This window comes from Dromiciops gliroides, chromosome 2, assembly GCF_019393635.1.
Source record: "Dromiciops gliroides isolate mDroGli1 chromosome 2, mDroGli1.pri, whole genome shotgun sequence".
Lineage (NCBI taxonomy): Eukaryota > Metazoa > Chordata > Mammalia > Microbiotheria > Microbiotheriidae > Dromiciops > Dromiciops gliroides.
Genome location: NC_057862.1, coordinates 462433746 through 462452990, shown reverse-complemented (window position 1 = coordinate 462452990; position 19245 = coordinate 462433746). Strand labels below are relative to the sequence as shown.

At 42.9% G+C, this 19245-nt stretch overlaps 1 protein-coding gene across 2 annotated transcripts in view; it reads left to right on the top strand.

Moving 5' to 3' along the window:
- Positions 1-19245, top strand: part of EYA2 (EYA transcriptional coactivator and phosphatase 2) — a 257595-nt gene that overhangs the window by 224365 nt on the left and 13985 nt on the right. For both annotated transcript variants that reach the window (XM_043985380.1, XM_043985381.1), the window contains exons 11-14: positions 7226-7284; positions 14545-14705; positions 17871-17985; positions 18754-18875. In XM_043985380.1, the coding sequence (XP_043841315.1) occupies positions 7226-7284; positions 14545-14705; positions 17871-17985; positions 18754-18875 (457 nt within the window). The remainder of the gene's footprint in view (positions 1-7225; positions 7285-14544; positions 14706-17870; positions 17986-18753; positions 18876-19245) is intronic.

Genomic DNA, 19245 nt, shown 5'->3' with positions numbered 1-19245 from the left:
ACTTAACTAAGCAAAGTTATCCCAAGAACACATAATCATGAAAATGAATAGAAGACAGGAGAAGATGGAGAAGATCTGCAAAAGCTTTTCATGGTGCACTGTTTTAGCCATCCAGAAAAGTAGAGTTGCCCCCACTTGGATAGAGAGAGGAGGTAGAAACAGCACTAAGGAAGACAAAGTGAGACAAGCAGCCTGATGAAGCCAAATGTCCATAGAAATCTAGGCTGGGGAGGACACAATGGTGAAGGTCCTGAGAAATCAGTTTGTAAAGTATTAAAGGAAGGAATACATGCCAGATGTATAGGTGGGACCATCTCAGACCTTATGGGGGTTGGGGAGAAACATTAACAACTACTAACCTTTATGCCTAATTTCCCATTTCTATAACAGCATGAGCAAAGACACAGAAATGGGCACAAACATGAAATATTCATGAGGCTGTGAGATAATAATTGACATTTATACAGTGCTTTGAAGCTTACAAAGGACTCTGTATACTTTATCTCCTCTGAGCCTCACAACAGCACTGTGAGGCAGATACTAAAGGTATTTTGAACACCATTTGGCAGATTAAGAAATTCTGAGGCTCCCAGAGGCTAATTAATCTGACAGTGGTCATACTACAAGTAAGTGTTGGAAGTAAACTTGAATCTGAGTGTTCTTGACTCCAAGTCCAACATTGCTAGGTGGTACATAGGATAGAGCAACAGGCCTGGAATCAGGAAGACCTAAAATCAAATCCAGCCTCAAATACCTACTAGCAGTGTGACCCTGGGCAAGTCACTTAAGCTCTCTCTGCCTCAGTTTCTCATCCATAAAATGATAATGATAGCACTTACCACCAAGGGTGGTTGTAAAGGATCAAATGAGATAGTATTTGTAAAGCACTTATGCCTGGCTTATAGGAGACACTACATAAATGTTAGCTCTTATTAGCTACTATTGTAATGTGCTGGCCAAACCAGCATGGCTAAGATACAGCCTGGAAAAGATACTTTGCATTAAATTCACCCATTCCTCTATCTAGCAAAAAGAGATTTGGGGACCAAAAGCTAGATCCCAATTATGCTTAAAGAATTGGATGAAAAGCCACAAACTCCTCTAGTTCTCATACTTCCTTTATCTATAACCACATGATCTCTCCTTAAGTTGGAGAAATCCTTTGTTTTGCCATCAGTCTTTTATTATATTTTTGGAGAGGGAGAGACTCCTATTTGCTTTTATTTTTACCATGCAAAGCAACATTCTTAATGGAAGAGAGGGAGAGCAGAAGAAAGGAAGAAAGAAAGAATTCAAAAAATGTTTTTTTTCTTCATCAGTCCCCTGGAATCATGGTTGATCATAGTTCAGTCTCAGAATTTTTAATATTTACAATATTTATATTATAAAATGTTCTTCTGGCTCTGTTCACTTCACTCTGCATCAGTTCATACAAGTCTTCCCAGATCTCTCTGAAATGTTATCTCATTTCTTATAGCACAACAGGAAGCCATCATTCTTAAAAGCCTTGCACAGCTATTTTTCATCATCAGAACTCATGAATGTGACCCTGCTATAGAAAGCTATTGGGAATTTAAGCATCCCATAGAGGACTTGTCAATTCATGCTATAGCAAGATAGAGAAACCAACAGATATACCCTTCCTCTAGAAGAATCATGTGAGCTAGAGAATAGCAATAGTGTATAAGGAGTTAAAAATCTGAAATGCCAGCCATGTTTGCCTAGAGTCTCTGCTATACTCCCTTGTTGTAACAGTACCACATACCCAATGAGGATTGTTGCTGCTACTCATGGCCAAGAGGAAATCACTGGGGATGTATCATCATATCATAAATTTAGACTTGGGAGGAACCTCAGAGGTCATCTATCCCAAGCCCCTCATTTTAAAAATGAAGAAACTGAGGCCCAAGGAGTTTTAAGTGACTTGCTCAACATATTGCATAAGGTAATAATTGTCAAAAACAGGACCTGAACCCAAGTGCTCTGACTTCAGAAGCCAAAGCTCTTTCCACTGTGTCATGATGCATACCTACACAAGGACACAAGCACCTAAGCATTGTCACATTGGGCCATACCCACCATGTTCTTGGCAACCCATGGAATGCCAGAGAACATTCTGTGAAAGGCATAACATGAGCACAAAGGCAATTAACTCCCAACCTACCTCACTCTGGCATTTATTAATTGAACCAATTCCTTTTTGAACCTGTTTCATCTAGGCCACCTCATCAGATTAATTCCACACAATTACTACCTACTAGAGAGAATAGTGCTTTTCTTTGTGCCCAGAGTATATAGATCCAAGGAGAGTCTCCTCCAGTATGCCTCATGTTCTAGAGTTTAGTAAATAAATCACTGTTCACTTTCTCCATGCCATTCATGAGTGTGAATTTTGAGACCTTGAACATCATCTCCTTTGCTCTTCATCTTCTCAATCCCTTCTATTTTGAGTTCTAGATCTAGTAGGATCCTGTGATCTGACATCCCCTGAACAGGGCATGACCTTTCTAGAAGCCAATGATGTCAAACTCAAATAGAAACAGGAACCACTAGACCATACATAAAGGTCCCTGTGGGCCACATATTGGCTTACAGAACCACATAATAACATTATGTATGTTCTATAATATTTTATCTATTTTATTAAATATTTCCCAATTACATTTTAATCTGGTCCTGAGTTTGACACCTCTGCTCTAAGCAAAGGCTTAGGACTCTCCTCTCAGAAATGCCCTCTCATCTCCTCTTGACCTCTGCAAAGCTTATCCATCAACTCTCACTTTCTCTGAAGAGTCTCCCCAAATACTTCCATGCATTGACCTCTCCTTTCTCTGGGCATTTTGATTGCTCTATGTTTCTTCCATGTATGACCCCTTATCTTCCTACTAAGATTGCCAGCACCTTGAAGGCAGATGTTGTTGATGTATCACCCACAATTCAGATCTCATAGAATGTCCTTTGAATCAAACTAAAAATTTTCATCATGCTCCATGGACCAAAAGTATGTGTCAGTTTCAGCTAAAGCAGCATGGGATGATGGAAAGAGTATTGGAGCTGGATTTAGAGGTCCTTTTCCACAATATTCCACTGCATTCAAGGCAAGCTAAAGTCAATCCACTGCCTTCTACCTCCGTGCTTCACCACAGACCTGGAGTGGACCTCTTCCTCACTTCTGCTGCTCAGATCCCTTTTGTTCCTTCAAGAGGTTGAAGTACCTGCCTTCTAAGGTCCCTTTCCCTTCTTACCTTCCTTTCTAAGATCCCTTCCCACTCTAATTTTCTGTGTTCTGAGCTTCCTCCCAGATATATCATTCTCTATTCTAATATCCCTTCCAGCTTTGCCATTCTGGAATTCTGAGCCCTGCTGACCACTCAAGAAGAGAGAGGAAAAACCATGCCTGGCTTATCTCTAGGTCCATTGAGTTCCACTCAAATGGACATTCCTCTCTATCTCTTCCTTCCCATTACCCCCTCAGTTTGCTCAGGTCTCAAAAGCTAGTTTCTGTGAAGATGAAAAATCAGTCTGGTTTCCCAAGTAGTAAAACCCAGTCTTCCCACTTTTGCCCTGCCTAGCTTCTTGGGGTGGCTTAGCTGGTAATGTGATAGGGTCGGCCAGTGGACTATGAGGTAGTGTCTCACTAAGTGTCACGGTATTTTATTAAGTCAGAAATGTGATAGCTACTGTTGTCACACTTTAGCGCCCAGAACAATTCCCTCACAAATGAGAAAAGCAGGTCTTCCACAGATGCCTTTCCCTTTACATCATACACGGCTCAGTATAGCCGAAGCTAAGCAGGCTGGGACAATATTATCCCAGTGTGGCTTTCTAAGCTTGCAACTGCTATGGGGGAGTGTTTTTGTAATTTCAGACAGGGTGATGTGCCGAAGGGAAATCTGCTATTAATTTTATTTTCGGCAAAGCCAGGGTCTGTAAAATCAGAGTTGGTTTTAAAATACTATTTTCAATAACATAGCAAGAGACTGGGGACCAGGACTCGGCTTGCCACTGTAGTTTTCTGTGGATCAACTAAATGACCAAGGGGAAATGCTGAGGGGAACTGTACCTTGTCCCCTCCCCCTGGAGGCTGGCCTAGTTCCAGTCTTGCTTCTGGCTTAGAGGTTGAGGAAGAGTGGTCTGCTCAGAGCTAGAGTGAGTTGTAGATCTCAACTAGTAGTATCAACAGGGTAGACCAGGATGGAAAAGGAACTTGGGTTCCTTAAGAAGGGCCTGGGGAGAAGAGAAAGGTTTGACCCTATCTGGTCCCATCCTGGAGTGGACCCAGTGAGTCACTCAGGGCCCCTTCTGGAATAAACAAATAGAGCTTGCTCTGAAGTGGAGCCCCAACTTCCACCCTTTTCTGCATCCCCACCAAGATGTATAAGGATCTTCTCATAGTAAGACTTCACTGGTCACTAATGTTTGGAGACTAGAGTCAAGGATAAAGAGCTCTGGATTAGGAGTCTAGAGACCTGGGTTCTTGTTCTGCCACATTGGACAGATGGCTTCCCCTCTAAAATGAGAACATTGGCCTAGACAATCTCTAGAGTTCCTTCCCACTCAAAAGATGTAAAACTTTTGTTTTTATAAAAAATGAGGTGTGACCATGAAATAACAAGAGTGGCTTTCCTAGGTAAGCTCATACACTGGTTCTGTAATGAGTATTTTGTGCAGCCTGTTCAGATGAATGCATTGTCTCCTAGGATGACCTACGCTCAATTAAATGGCTAAGTTCTAGCATGTTGATTTTAAATTCAGTTTAACCCTTTATAGTTAGTCATACTTTGCACTTACTGACAAAACAGAGTAAAAAGAAAATTATCTGTTTAGTCTCTTTGGGAATAGATTTTCATAATTTAGTTTTTTTTAAATCATTAGTATGAACTTTTTCCATAAGACATTGGCTTTAGACCGAGAAGGGACTTTAGGTATCGTCTAGTCCAATCCTGTCATTTACAGATGAAGAAACTGAGGCCCAAAGTGATTAACTAATTTTCCCTGTCTTATTCTAAGCTCATAGGGAACAGAGCCATAATTTGAACCCAAATCCTTTAACTCCAAATTCACTGCTGTAACTTGTGAGCCTTAAGAATCCTGAGAAAACACACATATTTTCCCATCAGACAGATGAAGGACAAAAGAAGGAGATGTCTAGAATTCTATTTTTAGCATGTTCATCAAAAACCATAATGTCCTAATGGAACAGGGAACTAAGGTTTAGTGCATTTTTTGAGGTAAAAGCATTCTTTACACAAAGAAGGAATCTACAGATAAGATCTGGAGCACATAATTGCTACGGGCCTTGCACATCTGCTTGGTTACTGTTTCTACTCACTTTTTGTTTTCCTGATGAATGTCAGTGGTATTGATGGGCTAGGGTACACCATGGGAATCATGTTCTGATGCCCAGCTGGCACTGTCCCAGGGAGCCTCAGGAGTGTTTGGGCCTATCAGGGTGCACGGGAAAGATACTGCTGAACAGGATAGGAATGGGGGGACTTTGGGAATTCATCACTTGGATTCATCTGCAAGCATGAAGTCATGGAAAGAATGCTGGTCTTAGAAGTCGAGATGAGGGTTCCTGGCCCCAGCTCCACCATTTTCTAGCGGTGTGACCTTGACCAAGTCACCAGACCATTTTTGAGTTTCCATTGATTTTCTCATCTGTCACAAAGACATCCAGACACATTATTTAATTCACAGGGTTGTTGTAAGCACCAAATGAGAAAATTCATGACCCTTATAGTACCATAGATATGTGAATGACTATTAGTTTATCCAGGAAGAACAGACACTGTCAACTTATTTCCCTTCCAGCTCTGTGTTTCTACGATTCTTGTATTTCCTAGAAGGCCCCAGACAACATGGTACACTTATAAAGAGTGATAGATTTTGGAGACAGAAGACAAGGTTCAAATTCTGCCTCTTCTACTTATTACTTTAGTGGGAATTTGTGATTCACTTGACCTATCTGGGCCTTAGTTTACTCCCCTATAAAATAAGGGGACTAGATGACCTCTGAGGTTCCTTCTAGGTTTGAATCCATGATCCTGTGATCCATCCTGCCCTGCAACTTTATAAAAGTGTCACTCAGAGTCATAGCTGGACCTCACAAAACACCAGGAAGGATGCTCTGACAGTGAGATCAAGGCAATATGGAGTTGGGGCAGGAGTCTGGGGGTGGGAAGGGAAGGAGTAGGGACGATGGGGCCCAGTCATGTGAGGTCTCATGAGAGACTGTAGGGTTCAGTTGTCTCTCCTAGCATCAGCGATGTCTTGGTTGTGGTGTGTCCTCTCATGTTAGAATCAAATCACACAGCCCAGGTAAGTACTTCACTGGAGGAAATGTGGGGTGAAAAAAAAAGGAAAAAAAAGAAATTTGGGTTGGATAGAGTGCTAAACTAAGAGTGGGAGTGGGAGATTTTGGTCTCCCTGTGTGACAGTAAGCAAGTTATCTGTGCTCCCTGGGCCTCGATTCTCTCTTCTGTGAGGGGACCGGACTAAAACAACCCCTAAAACTTCCTTCTAGCTCCATTGTCTCCATGATGCTATGATTCATTCATGCTTCAGGTCCTTTCCAACCGCAGAACTCTGCCAAGGTATTATTCTAAAAGCTAAGAGGAGCCATTGACAAGGGCAGATGCTCACGAATCATTCAGATTGCGTAGACAGGTGTACTTGCATTGGCATATGGTCACACAAACTACTTCATTTATCATTGGGGAAAAAAGTTTGAGATTCCCTGGTGTGGAGCTCAAGGCATTCCCTGCACCCTGTTGCTAAGGACTCTGGGGTCTGCCATTCTTGTTCTTGATGCGTGCTCAGCACTGCCAGCCATTGGAAAGGGATGGAATGAAATTATTTTGGCACCATCCTTTCTCCCCTTAGTCTTGGCTGGGTGGCTGAGGCTGTTGTCTCCATGGCTCTCCTCCTCCCACATCAGCATGTGGCTGTTATTCCTGACTGACCATCCAACCTTCTGCACAACAAAGCTAGTAAGGTCCTGGTAACCTTATTGCCCAAAGAAAGGAATTTGCTTGGAAATAGAAGCCCAGCATGAAAACCCCAGTATCTTTTCTTAAGATACACTGCCAGCACAATCGTGAGAGCATAGGAAACCTGCTCCCAATGGTTATTTCAAATGAAAAAGTGATGTTTCTCATTTCCTTTTTTCCTACCTCTCTCTCCCATCCCTTCTCTCTGTCTCCTTTGGCCAAATGCTTCTCAGGACTGTGACCAGATCCATGTTGATGATGTCTCGTCGGATGACAATGGCCAGGATTTGAGGTGGGGAATTTGGGGGGAGAGAGCCCTCCTCTCTTCCCCTGCTCCCATTGAATTGTGTATCTTGCTCCTGAAAGGCCTCTGTAGGGGTGATAACTTTGACAGTGATCTAGAAATGTTATTTCTCTTGCACCTTTTGTGACCGTTCAAAAGATAATATGGGGGCAGCTAGGTGGCGCAGTGGATAGAGCACCGGCCCTAGAGTCAGGAGTACCTGAGTTCAAATCCGGCCTCAGACACTTAACACTTACTAGCTGTGTGACCCTGGGCAAGTCACTTAACCCCAATTGCCTCACTAAAAAAACAAACAAACAAAAGATAATATGACTCCTACCTCACCTGCCTCTGAAATCAGGAGGACTCTTACTGTCCCCCCTTCTCCCAATAACTGTTACCTGACATAGCTTTTGAACTTTGATTTAGTCAGTCAACAAACATTGATTAAGCACCTACTATATGCTAGATGTTACACTAAGTGCTGGGGATACAAAGCGAGGCTATCACAGTCTAAGGTTGGAGACAGAATGCAAACAGCTGGGTCCAGACAAGATACATGCAGGATAAATTGGAGGTAATCAACAGAGGGAAAGCACTAGAATGAAGGGGGATGAGGGAAGGCTTCCTGCAGATGCTGCAGTTTTAGCTGGGATGTACAGGAAGCCGGGGGTGGAGATGAGAGCCAGCCAGGGGAAATGCCCAGAGTGGAGAGCAACAAACAGACCCATGTCACTGGATCCCAGAGTAGCAGGCGATCAAGCCAGGTAAAGGGATGTGGGAATGTTGATTTTTCAAATGATAATAATGACAACAATAACGCCTATTTCCATCAAGCATTACGGTTCCTCCAGTGCTTTCTTCATTACACCTCTCTGAGGTAGGTAGCATAAGTATTATCTCTGGTTTTTAGATAAGAAAACTGAGGTGTAAAGTGACTTAACCAGGGTCACATGGTGTAGTGGAAAGAATCCCAGGCCTACAGCCTGACGGCCTGGATTCAAATCCCAACTTATCTACTTATTGCCTCTGTGACTTTGGGTAAATCACTTTCTCCCCTGTTCTTCAGTTTCCTTATCTGTTAAATGAATGGATTGGAGGAGATGATATCTAAGCCACTTTCCCATCTATGTCTGTGCTCCTATGAAGAAGGAGCCTGTGAACACAGCAAAGCCATAAGTAGAACACGGGTCTTCTGACTCAAGTATAGTCTTTTGTATTATGCCACCAGCTGCTTTGGAAAATTAAGACTGCCCCAGTGATGGATTGTAGGCAGGGTGGCCCTGAGGACTTTTTCTCCTAGGTAGCTGCATCTCCCCCTACTTGATTTCATTGATATATTTTTAAATTGCAAATTAAAAACCCCCAAGACTGTAATAAATAAAGATGAAACATCCTCCTTTGTCTTCACCAATGCCAGCATCAGTTAGAACTGAACCAAAATTTTAAAGAGATAGTGAACTTACAATGTGAATTTGCAGTTATCCAAAATTAGGAGGAATCTGAAAACTGTGACTCACAGGCCGGATTCTCCCTCCTCCCCCTTTTGTACAGTCTTGAGCTAAGAATGGCTTATTTTCATTTCGAAATGCAATAAAACTTTATTTTGAAAGGGAAAAAAAATCTTAACTCCCTGGTCTCCATACCAAAGTAGGCCATAGCAGGCCATAGTTTGCAGACCTCTATAAAAGAGATGGAAGAGCTAGTCTGGTAGGAAACAAGTTGGGAAGAATTGGGATTTATTTGGAGCAAGTCACCAGCTACAAGATTCAAGATGCAACCAACCTCTGCAACCCCATACTGTAAATTTTTTTTCACAAAGTGGATTTGATCCCAAGCTGGTTGATCATAGGAGAATTTCCTATATGGTTAAATAGAGTTTGGTTCCAAGTAGTAGTAGAAATAGCTGTGATTCAGAAAACTGGGTTTTACTCCCAGTTTCTCCTCCTGTGTGACCTTGGATAAGTCACTCTCCCACTCTGAGCCCATTTCCCCCTCTGGAAAATGAGGGCATTAGACTAGATGATTTCTTGAGACCCTTCTAACCTCTGGCAATCAATGATTTTATGATTCCCACCAAGAAAGCAAAGGAATAGCCAGAGGGTCCTGTGAATCTCTGCAAAGGACCCCACATGTAGAAATGATGCATGGTCTTGCTGGCTAAAATTTAATCAACCCTTCAAATATTTATTCTCCAACAACAGCCTTCCCTAAATTAAGACCTGGCAGGAAATAAGGCCTAGCCATCATGCCAAAAGGAGTGAGAAAGCCAATGACTTCCAAACGTGGAGAGTTAAATAAAGGAACATGCATCCTTTCTACACAGTCTCCTCATCTGTAAAATGGGGGGTCATAATACCTGCTTTGTACTGGTCTCCCAGAGGTATTGTAGAGAAAGTACTTTTTTTTTATGTATAAGGTATTTTATTTTTTCCGTTACATGTAAAGATAGTTCTCAACTTTTGTTTATACAAGCTTTACAATTTCAGATTTTTCTCCCTCCCCCCTCCCCTAGACAGCAGGTAATCTGATATAGGTTATATCTATATATCTCTATACATATAGATATAGATATATACACACACATATATCTACACATAATAACATTAATCCTATTTCTGCATTAATCCTGTTACAAGAGAAAGAATCAGAGCAGTGATGCAAAACCTCAAAATAGAAAAAAAAAACACAACAGCACCCAAAACAAAAGAAATAGTATGGTTCAATCAGCATCTACACTCCACAGTTCTTTCTTTCTTTTTTTTTCCTGGATTTGGAGATCCTCTTCTATCATGAGTTCCCTGGAACTCTTCTGTACCATTGCATTGGTGAGAAGAATATAGTCCATCACAGTAGGTCAACACTCAATGTTGATGATACTGTGTACAATGTTCTTCTGGTTCTGCTCATCTCACTCATCATCAGCTCACACAAGACCCTCCAGGTTTCTCTGAACTCCTCCTGCTCATCGTTTCTTACAGCACAATAGTATTCCATTGTATTCATATACCACAACTTGTCCAGCCATTCCCCAATTGATGGGCACCCCTTCAACTTCCAATTCCTTGCTACCACGTAAAGAGCAGCTATAAATATTTTTGTACATGTGGGTCCCTTTCCCCCTTCCATGATTTCTTTGGGCAAAAGACCTAAAAGTGGAATTGCTGGGTCAAAGGGTATGCACAGCTTTATTGCCCTTTGGGCATAATTCCAAATTGCTCTCCAGAATGGTTGGATCAGCTCACAGCTCCACCAACAATGCATTAGTGTTCCAATTTTCCCACAGCCTCTCCAACATTTATTATCTTCCTTTTTTGTCATTTTAGCCAATCTGATAGATGTCAGGTGGTACCTCAGAGTTGTTTTAATTTGCATCTCTCTAATCATTAGAGATTTAAAGCATTTTTTCATATGGGAATAGATAGCTTGGTTTCTTCATCAGAAAACTGCCTGTTCATATCCTTTGACCATTTCTCAATTGGGGAATGACTTGGATTCTTATAAATTTGATTTAATTCCCTATATATTTTAGAGATGAGGCCTTTATCAGAAGCACTGGCCTCAAAAATTGTTTCCCAGCTTTCTGCCTCCCTTCCAATTTTGGATGCATTGCTTCTGTTTGTACAAAAATTTTTTAATTTAATATAATCAAAATCATCCATTTTGCATTTTATAATATACTCTATCTCTTGTTTGGTCAAAAACTGTTTTCCTTTCCAAAGATCTGATAGGTGCACTATTCCTTTCTCTCCTAATTTACCTATGGTATCACCTCTTATGTCTAAATCATGTATCCATTTTGACCTTATTTTAGTATAAGGTGTAAGATGTTGGTCTAAGCCTAATTTCTGCCATACTATCTTCCAGTTTTCCGAGAAAGTAGTTTTAAAGAAAAGCAGCAAAGCGTAGTGGGAAGACTTGGCTTTGGGTCCTAGTTTTGCTACATGCTGTGTGAACTTGGAGGAATCCTTTCTCCTCTCTAAGCCTCAGTTTCTTCTTCTGTCAAATGTGCATAATGCTCAAACAACAACCTACCTCATGGAGTTATTAAATGGAAATCACTTTGTAAACTAAAGCACCATAAAATGTGAGGAAGGGCAAGAGTAATAGCAGTAGTAGTTATTTTTGGAAGCAGGTCTCAGACTAAGAACAGTAATAACAATAGCAGTAGCTTACATATAAAGTTTGTAAAGTGTTTTATACATATAAGATGTTCCACAAGTCTAAGGGCAAGGGGCAGCTAGGTGGCGCAGTGGATAGAGCGCCAGCCCTGGATTCAGGAGTACCTGAGTTCAAATCCGGCCTCAGACACTTAACACTTACTAGCTATGTGGCCCTGGGCAAGTCAACCCCAATTTCCCTGCCAAAAAAAAAAAAGTCTAAGCACAGTTTTAAGATCTAATAGCTTAGAATTTCCCTTAGACTTTTGGGACACCCCATATTAACTGATTTGATCTCCAATAAATGACCTAGTTTAATGCAGCCATCTCTACAATGCATAGTAATATAACTTAATGACCCATTTCCCAATAAGGCATGACTTATACTGTTTTTTGTTTTTTTGTTTTTTGCAGGGCAATGAGGGTTAAGTGACTTGCCCAGGGTCACACAGCTAGTAAGTGTCAAGTGTCTGAGGCTGGATTTGAACTCAGGTACTCCTGAATCCAGGGCCGGTGCTTTACCACTGCGCCATCTAGCTGCCCCCATGACTTATACTGTTTATGAAATGCAGAGACATTTTTCCTCCCTCTGGGATCAGATTCTTTTCAGTATCTGAGTCCCTTTCATTTAACAAAGAGTTCCAAGATTATGTATTCATTTCATAGAATTTGATGAGTACCTTGCTTACCACTCATCCCATCAATCTAATTAGCTTGGCAGCTAAGGGGCACAGTGGATAGTCAAGAAGACCTGTGTTTAAATCCAACCTGAAACCATTACTAGTTGTGTGACTCTGGGCAAGTCATTTAACTTCTGTTTGCCTCAGTTTTCTCATCTGTAAAATGAGAATAAATAGCACCCATCTCCCAGAGTTGCTGTGAGGATCAAATGAGATAGTATTTGTAAAATGCTTGTACGGTGCTTGGCCCACAGGAAGCACTATATAAATGTTAGCTTTTATTATTGTTATCATTATTATCATATTCAGCAACCACTTATTTAGGATACAATAATTCAGGGTCTCTGGGTCCCTTCCTTTTTTTTTTTTTTTTTTTTAGTGAGGCAATTGGGGTTAAGTGACTTGCCCAGGGTCACACAGCTAGTAAGTGTTAAGTGTCTGAGGCCGGATTTGAACCCAGGTACTCCTGATTCCAGGGCCGGTGCTCTATCCACTGCGCCACCTAGCTGCCCCGGTCCCTTCCTTTTTAAATGTGGGGTTTTTGTTTTTGTTTTCACGTCTTACTATTCTCACCTCAAGCAAAGAGAAGCAAAATTCAGTCTCCATCAGTTTGGCTACTTGGTTGATGCCTCTAGTGGTAGGTGGAGAAGCTAGAAGTTTTTAGTTAAATTAAGTTTTTGGGTTGTCTGTGATTTAAACTAAGCGTACTCTTCCTGTCCCCTTGTAACATGGAAGAATTGGAACTTCTGCCAAATTGAGAGAGAGAGAGAGAGAGACACGAAAGGAGGGGGTGGGGGGAAGGTGTTGTCCTAATGGTCTAATTAGGCCCAAGCCGCAAGACATCTTCTGCAGTAAAGCTACTTTCAACACTGGGAGTTGTGATAACAAACAGAATTTAGTAGGGGAAAAAAAGCCAACTCATGCTTTGTGACCTCTTGCTTTATTTTTTTAAAAACCTATTTGGCAGTATAGTGTAGTATATAGCATTGTATGGTGGGAAAAGCATTGGACTGAGAACTACAAGAGCTTAATAGAGACCTTAACTATTACTGTATTTCAGTATAATTGGTTTCCTTTTTAATCCAATGTATTTTATTCATTATTCTAAGAGGGGACCTATAGGCTTCATCAGACTGCCCAGAGGGATGACCCATGACACAAACAACAGGAAAAGCACCCTAGGCTAGGCGGACCTCAACGGTCCCTTCTGGCTCTGACATCCTGGGACTATCTAGGATTTTCATGAAAAAAAAAAAAACTGATTTAGCCTTCCTTTTTAGAACTTTTCCTTCTGGATTTCATCATAGCCACCTTTAATCTCTTTTGGCTTAGATTTTGCCATAGTCTCAGAAACCCAAAGTTGATATCCCTTCCAGAGAAAAATCAGTGAGTGGTTTAAAGTATCCAATTGTCATGCTCTGGACCTGAGGTGTCCTACAGCAAGCTCATTGCTTCATCGGCCATATGTCAGCCTGTTCCCTGGCTCATTAACATCCATCACCAAGGCTTCTTCCCAGAGAGAGCCCCAGCCAAGAGGCCTGTGTCTCTGTTCAGAGTAACACTAACCATGTGCAGGGAATGTTTGAGGAGCATGCATGCTGCTTGCCAGCATTTGATATGTCCGCCAATTTCACAGGGAAACTGATTTCATTGTTCACGCTCAATAAATCCATGATCATCCTTCTGAGAAAGAAAGGAATTAAGCTGGAGGGGCTGGATCACTGGTTCTGGGCCCTGAATCACTTACAGTCACATCATGCCTTGGTGGGAGAATAAGGTGCAAAGGAAAGATTTTTGTCCCCTAGAGAATCTGATGTGGTGACCATTGTCCTCTTTACAAAAATAAACCAGAGGGTACTGGAGAGGAGGAAAGAGGCTCCCTGGGCCTTGTGAGAGTCTTCCCTCTCCCTTTAGATCCACAGCTGCTGCTTAGTTGTTATTTTCATTTCTCCTGCTTAATTGTTCCTAGAACCCAGTTCTTAACTTGGGGTCCATGAAGAGATTTCAGGAACTTAGATGAGAAAAGAAAAAATTATATTTTTATTTTCAGTAGCCTCTAATTAAAATTTAATATTTCCTTTAATTATTTAAAAATATTATGCTGAGGGGGGCAGCTAGGTGGCACAGTGGATAAAGCACCAGCCCTGGATTCAGGAGGACCTGAGTTCAAATCCGGCCTCAGACATTTGACTCTTACTAACTATGTAACCCTGGGCAAGTCACTTAACCCTCATTGTCCCACAAAAGAAAAAAAAATCTGCTGAGAAGGGGATCTATAGACTTTATCAGACAATCGAGGGGGTAGAGGGGGTAGGGGTCAGCTTCTTCAGACCTTTGGGGCCTTCTCACATTAACCTTTTCTATCTTCACCTCTCCCCACTCCTTTTTGTTCTTCCCAACCCTATGTGTCTTTCCTCTCCACTCCACAGTACATACAACTTCTCAGCAGACGGTTTTCATAGTTCAGCAGCAGGGGCCAACCTGTGTCTGGGCTCCGGAGTTCATGGAGGAGTCGACTGGATGAGGAAGTTGGCATTCCGCTACCGACGAGTGAAGGAGATGTACAACACATACAAGAATAACGTTGGGGGTGAGTGGGTCCAGGGAGGGAGGGAGGTTCGGTCTGTCCTGACCTTCTGTCATGAGAGGGTACAAAGAGAAGAGACTTGATCCTAGACTGCTCTTCCACTAACTCACTGTGGGAGTCAGTCCACCCCTCTTGGTCTTTGGTCTCTTCTATTAAAAAGGGAGAGGACTACCTGTCTGCCTTCCTTCCAATAAGAGTGGTGGTTTGCACCAAAGACATGTGAAAGTGGTGCCTCATGGATTTATTGCTTCTTGTGAGAAAAGCTTCCCTTTTTTTTTTTTTAGTGAGGCAATTGGGGTTAAGTGACTTGCCCAGGGTCACACAGCTAGTAAGTGTTAAGTGTCTGAGGCCAGATTTGAACTCAGGTACTCCTGACTCCAGGGCCGGTGCTCTATCCACTGAGCCACCTAGCTGCCCCAAGCTTCCCTTTTATTCATTCAGCAAATGTGTCATCTACCTTCCTTTCCTCACAGCCTCAGTTTCTTTATCTGTAACATGAAGACGCTGAACCAGATGACCACTAAGGTTCTCAAACCCCATGCTTCTGTGAATCAAACTTGAATAGTGGATTTTGCAGCATTAGCAACAGATCAGGAGGGAAGATGGCCACCTTCTCAGGCAGCCCTTGCCTGTTATCCCAGCAGGATGAGACTGAACGGGAGCAGCTTTAGACACACAGATCAAGTAACTAGATGGAGACAGAAGTGGGATCGTAGAACTCTTGCCAAACCTGGAGATTTCTTACCCTTGGCTGCAAGACCAGGTTTTCTAAGACATTCGCTTTATGCTGTATCCATTCACAGTTCTGGGTATTAGGAGGGACATTGATTGATGAGCTCAAGAAAGACCAGATATGGGTGGCAGGGCTCATAAGGGGACCTAAAACCGCATCCTATGAGGATTGCTTAAGACTGCAGAGTCTACGGGGCAGCTAGATGGTGCAGTGGTTAAAGCACCAGCCCTGAATTCAGGAGTACCTGAGTTCAAATCTGGCCTCAAACACTTGACACTTACTAGCTGTGTGACCCTGGGCAAGTCACTTAACCCCCATTGCCTATAAAAACAAAAAAAACAAAAACAAAAAAGACTGCAGAGTCTAGTGGAAAATGCCTTCAATTTGAATCCCCATACTCTTGCATAAATCTTTTAACCTCTCAGAGCTCCATTTTCCTCATTTATAAAATAATAATAATAATAACAGCTAGCATTTATATAGTTGGCAAGGTTGGCAAAGCACATTATAAATATTGTCTTTTTTATCTCCACAACAACCCTGGGAGGTAGGTGCTATTACTATCCCCATTTTACAGAGAAGGCAAATGACTTGCCCAGAGTCACATAGCTAATAAGTATCTAAGGTGGAATTTGAACTCTGGTCTTCCTGATGCTAGATCCAGTGCTGTATCCACTCAGCCATCTAGCTGCCTCATCAGATTAGGGTATTGAACAAGATGACTTCTAGGGCCCCTCCAATCAAAATGCTATGAACTAGAGGTGTGTGACCTGGAGAAGAGAAGACCTGATCTCTGGCTTCATATATCTAGCAGGCCAGCTATACAGGGAAGGCAGGGTTAGGTTTCCCATGTGTCTCCAAAAACCGGGTCAGCAAGGGGGTGATGAATGTTCTAGGGAAGCCAACTTCAGCTAAGTAATCAGTCAATCAATCAACATGTGTTATAAGTTTCTGGCAACCTGAGCTGCCTGATAATGAAATGGCTTCCTTCATAAACTAGTGAGTTCCCAGCCTCTTGTGATGTTTAAGCAGAGGATGGATGAGGCTTTTTATACTTCATACTTTGAATAGGACCAGATGACCTTCCAGCTCTCTGCTCTTATCCTGTTGAGGGGATGAACTGGGAGAGTGGAGGGAAGGATTCTGGAATTTGTTACTTGCCATCTGTTTTGCCTTGAGCCACCAGGTCCTCCCAGAAGGTCCCCTAAGCTCCAGGAAATACCCTGGACCTCTATGAGTATCAGTTAATTTTCACATAAGCTGTGGGGAAATTACCAGAGGTGTCATTCTGGGGCCATGGGTATTGTTAACTTCAGATAGGATACAGAGTCAGGCAGGCAGGTCTATGCTCAGGCTGGTGTTTCAGGAGTGGGAGACAAGTCCTGCTGTGGGTGGCCTCCTGTGGGTCACCAGGAGCCCCTGGACAAGGCAGGGTGTTTCCATGCATCAGGAAAAGGAGCAGACATCTGGGAAGAGAGAGAAAAGTGTGGCTGTGCTGGAGGATACTGGGAGAGGCTTAGAAAACACACCTTGGGGAGGAAGTGATTCAGAGGCATGATGGAAGGAGAGAGGGAGAGGGCCAAGACTGGAAGCAGAAAGACTTGAGCAAACTTTGGGTGGGTGGGTGGGACAGGAAGCTGAAGCCTGAGAGCACGTCTGGAACAGTAGGAGCTCAGAGTCATTACCAGCACTTGTGCTCAGCATTCACTTGGTGCGAGAGCCTTGGCGTAGGTGTCATAAGACAGCACAAAGGAGATGAAGTCCAAACTGGAGGCCCTAGGGAATAGTGGGAGCACAGGACCCAGGTCCAAGAGACCTGACTTACTGTGTGACTGTGAGCCCTTCACCTCTTTCAAAATGAGATCTCAGTAAAATGAAAGCGTGTGTAAAGTTAACACAGCACAGTCCATGCCCTGCATGAGCTTAGTCTGTCTAATTAGGTGTCACAGCATATTCCATAGAGTGGAAAGAATATTAGATTGAAATAAGGAGACCTTGGGTTTTAATCCCAGCTCCGCCACAGAACTCACTGTGTGACCTCAAACAAATCACTTCATCTCAGGATCTGTAAAATGGGGGAGGGGGAAGTTAGGCTCTAAGGGTCTCTCTCACTCCAAAATCCTGTAGAAAGATGGGACAATTATGAGGTCACCAAGAACAATGAGTGTTGAGAGCCATCTGCATAGAGGCCAAGTCCTTAGGCCAGAAGCCAAAGCAGCATCCTCTTCCCAATGGACTCCATTGGGGCAGAACTCAGTCAGAGACAAAAAGCTGAGCATCCCTGGGCAGAACGATAGAGTCTTAGAACTATAAAGCTGGAGGGAACTTGGAGCTCCCCAGGGTCAGGCTGGTCTGGTTCTCCTTGCCCCAGAGAACACCTCCGGGTTCCCCGAGATGATTAATGACACCAGTGCCTTTTTTCCCCTTGCCCCCAGGTTTGATAGGGGCTCCCAAGAGAGAAACTTGGCTGCAGCTAAGAGCAGAACTTGAGGCTTTGACAGACCTCTGGCTGACACATGCCCTCAAGGCGCTGAATTTAATACATTCCCGGTAAGTGCAGTGGGGAAATGATCAGGGGCCTTCTTCTGTTCTTTGTGTCCTCAGAGCTTCCTCAGAGCCAAGGATAGTGGCTCCCAGGTTACGATTTGACCAACTGAATGTGTAAGAGCCTGGGAATAATGAGGTTTAGAGACATTCATCCTGGAAGGCTTGGCTGTCGGGTAATTAATTTTCTTAGCTGCTCCTCAGCCCATGAAGAAAGGTTAAAAGAGTGCGCATCACTGGAGGAAAACGTCTCATTGATGAAATCCCAAATGTCTGGAAGGATTGAAATACTTAGTGTTAGACTGACCCAGAGGTGTCCTGGTAAATGTTTTAACAACTAGTTCTCAATAAAAAATGCATCTATGACTCACGTTTAAGGTTAATCTGCATCATTAACATTTTCCCCATCACTTTCTTAAGTCTAGACAATCAACAGAATCATAAGCCTAGCCCTCATGTGTAACTGTTGCTGATTTCCAGGGTTTAAGAGCCCCCACTAAAGATTTAATAATCAGCTCTCTCACGCCAATACAAGCTGGCTCCAGCACACTTGACCCCCATGTCAGACAGGCTATATCTGGTACCTCCAGGCTCACTTGAGTGTTAGGTACTAGAAATAGGTTACCCAAGCTGTTTGACCTCGTATTTTGGGGTGCTTCTCCAGAGTGCCGTGCACCTACTCCATCTTCCTCACCCTAATCTGCCATCACGATGACAATCACCGAGCTTCAGTCCCTTTGGGTTTTTTAACCACTCTTCTTGTTTGTTTTCCAGGCCTAATTGCGTCAATGTGCTGGTTACCACCACTCAACTCATCCCCGCCCTAGCTAAAGTCCTGCTCTATGGATTGGGCACAGTCTTCCCTATCGAGAATATCTACAGTGCAACCAAGACAGGTCAGAGCAGTCAGGAAGTTAAGACTACTCAGTGGCAAAAGTGGTAGGCAGGGGGCAGCTAGGTGGCGCAGTGGATAAAGCACCGGCCTTGGATTCAGGAGGACCTGAGTTCAAATTCAGCCTCAGACACTTGACACTTAACTAGCTATGTGACCCTGGGCAAGTCACTTAACCCTCATTGCCCTGAAAAAAAAAAAAGTGGTAGGCAGCTGATCCTGGGACAGCGGTGGGAAGGGAAGGGGACAAGACCAGGGAGACATAAACTGGAGGAAGTGAGACCAAGGGAGACCATTCTACAGGAACAACGGTATAAGGGCAGAAATTAAAGATGGGGATGCTGAGTTGTCAGACACAGACCATGAGATAATAC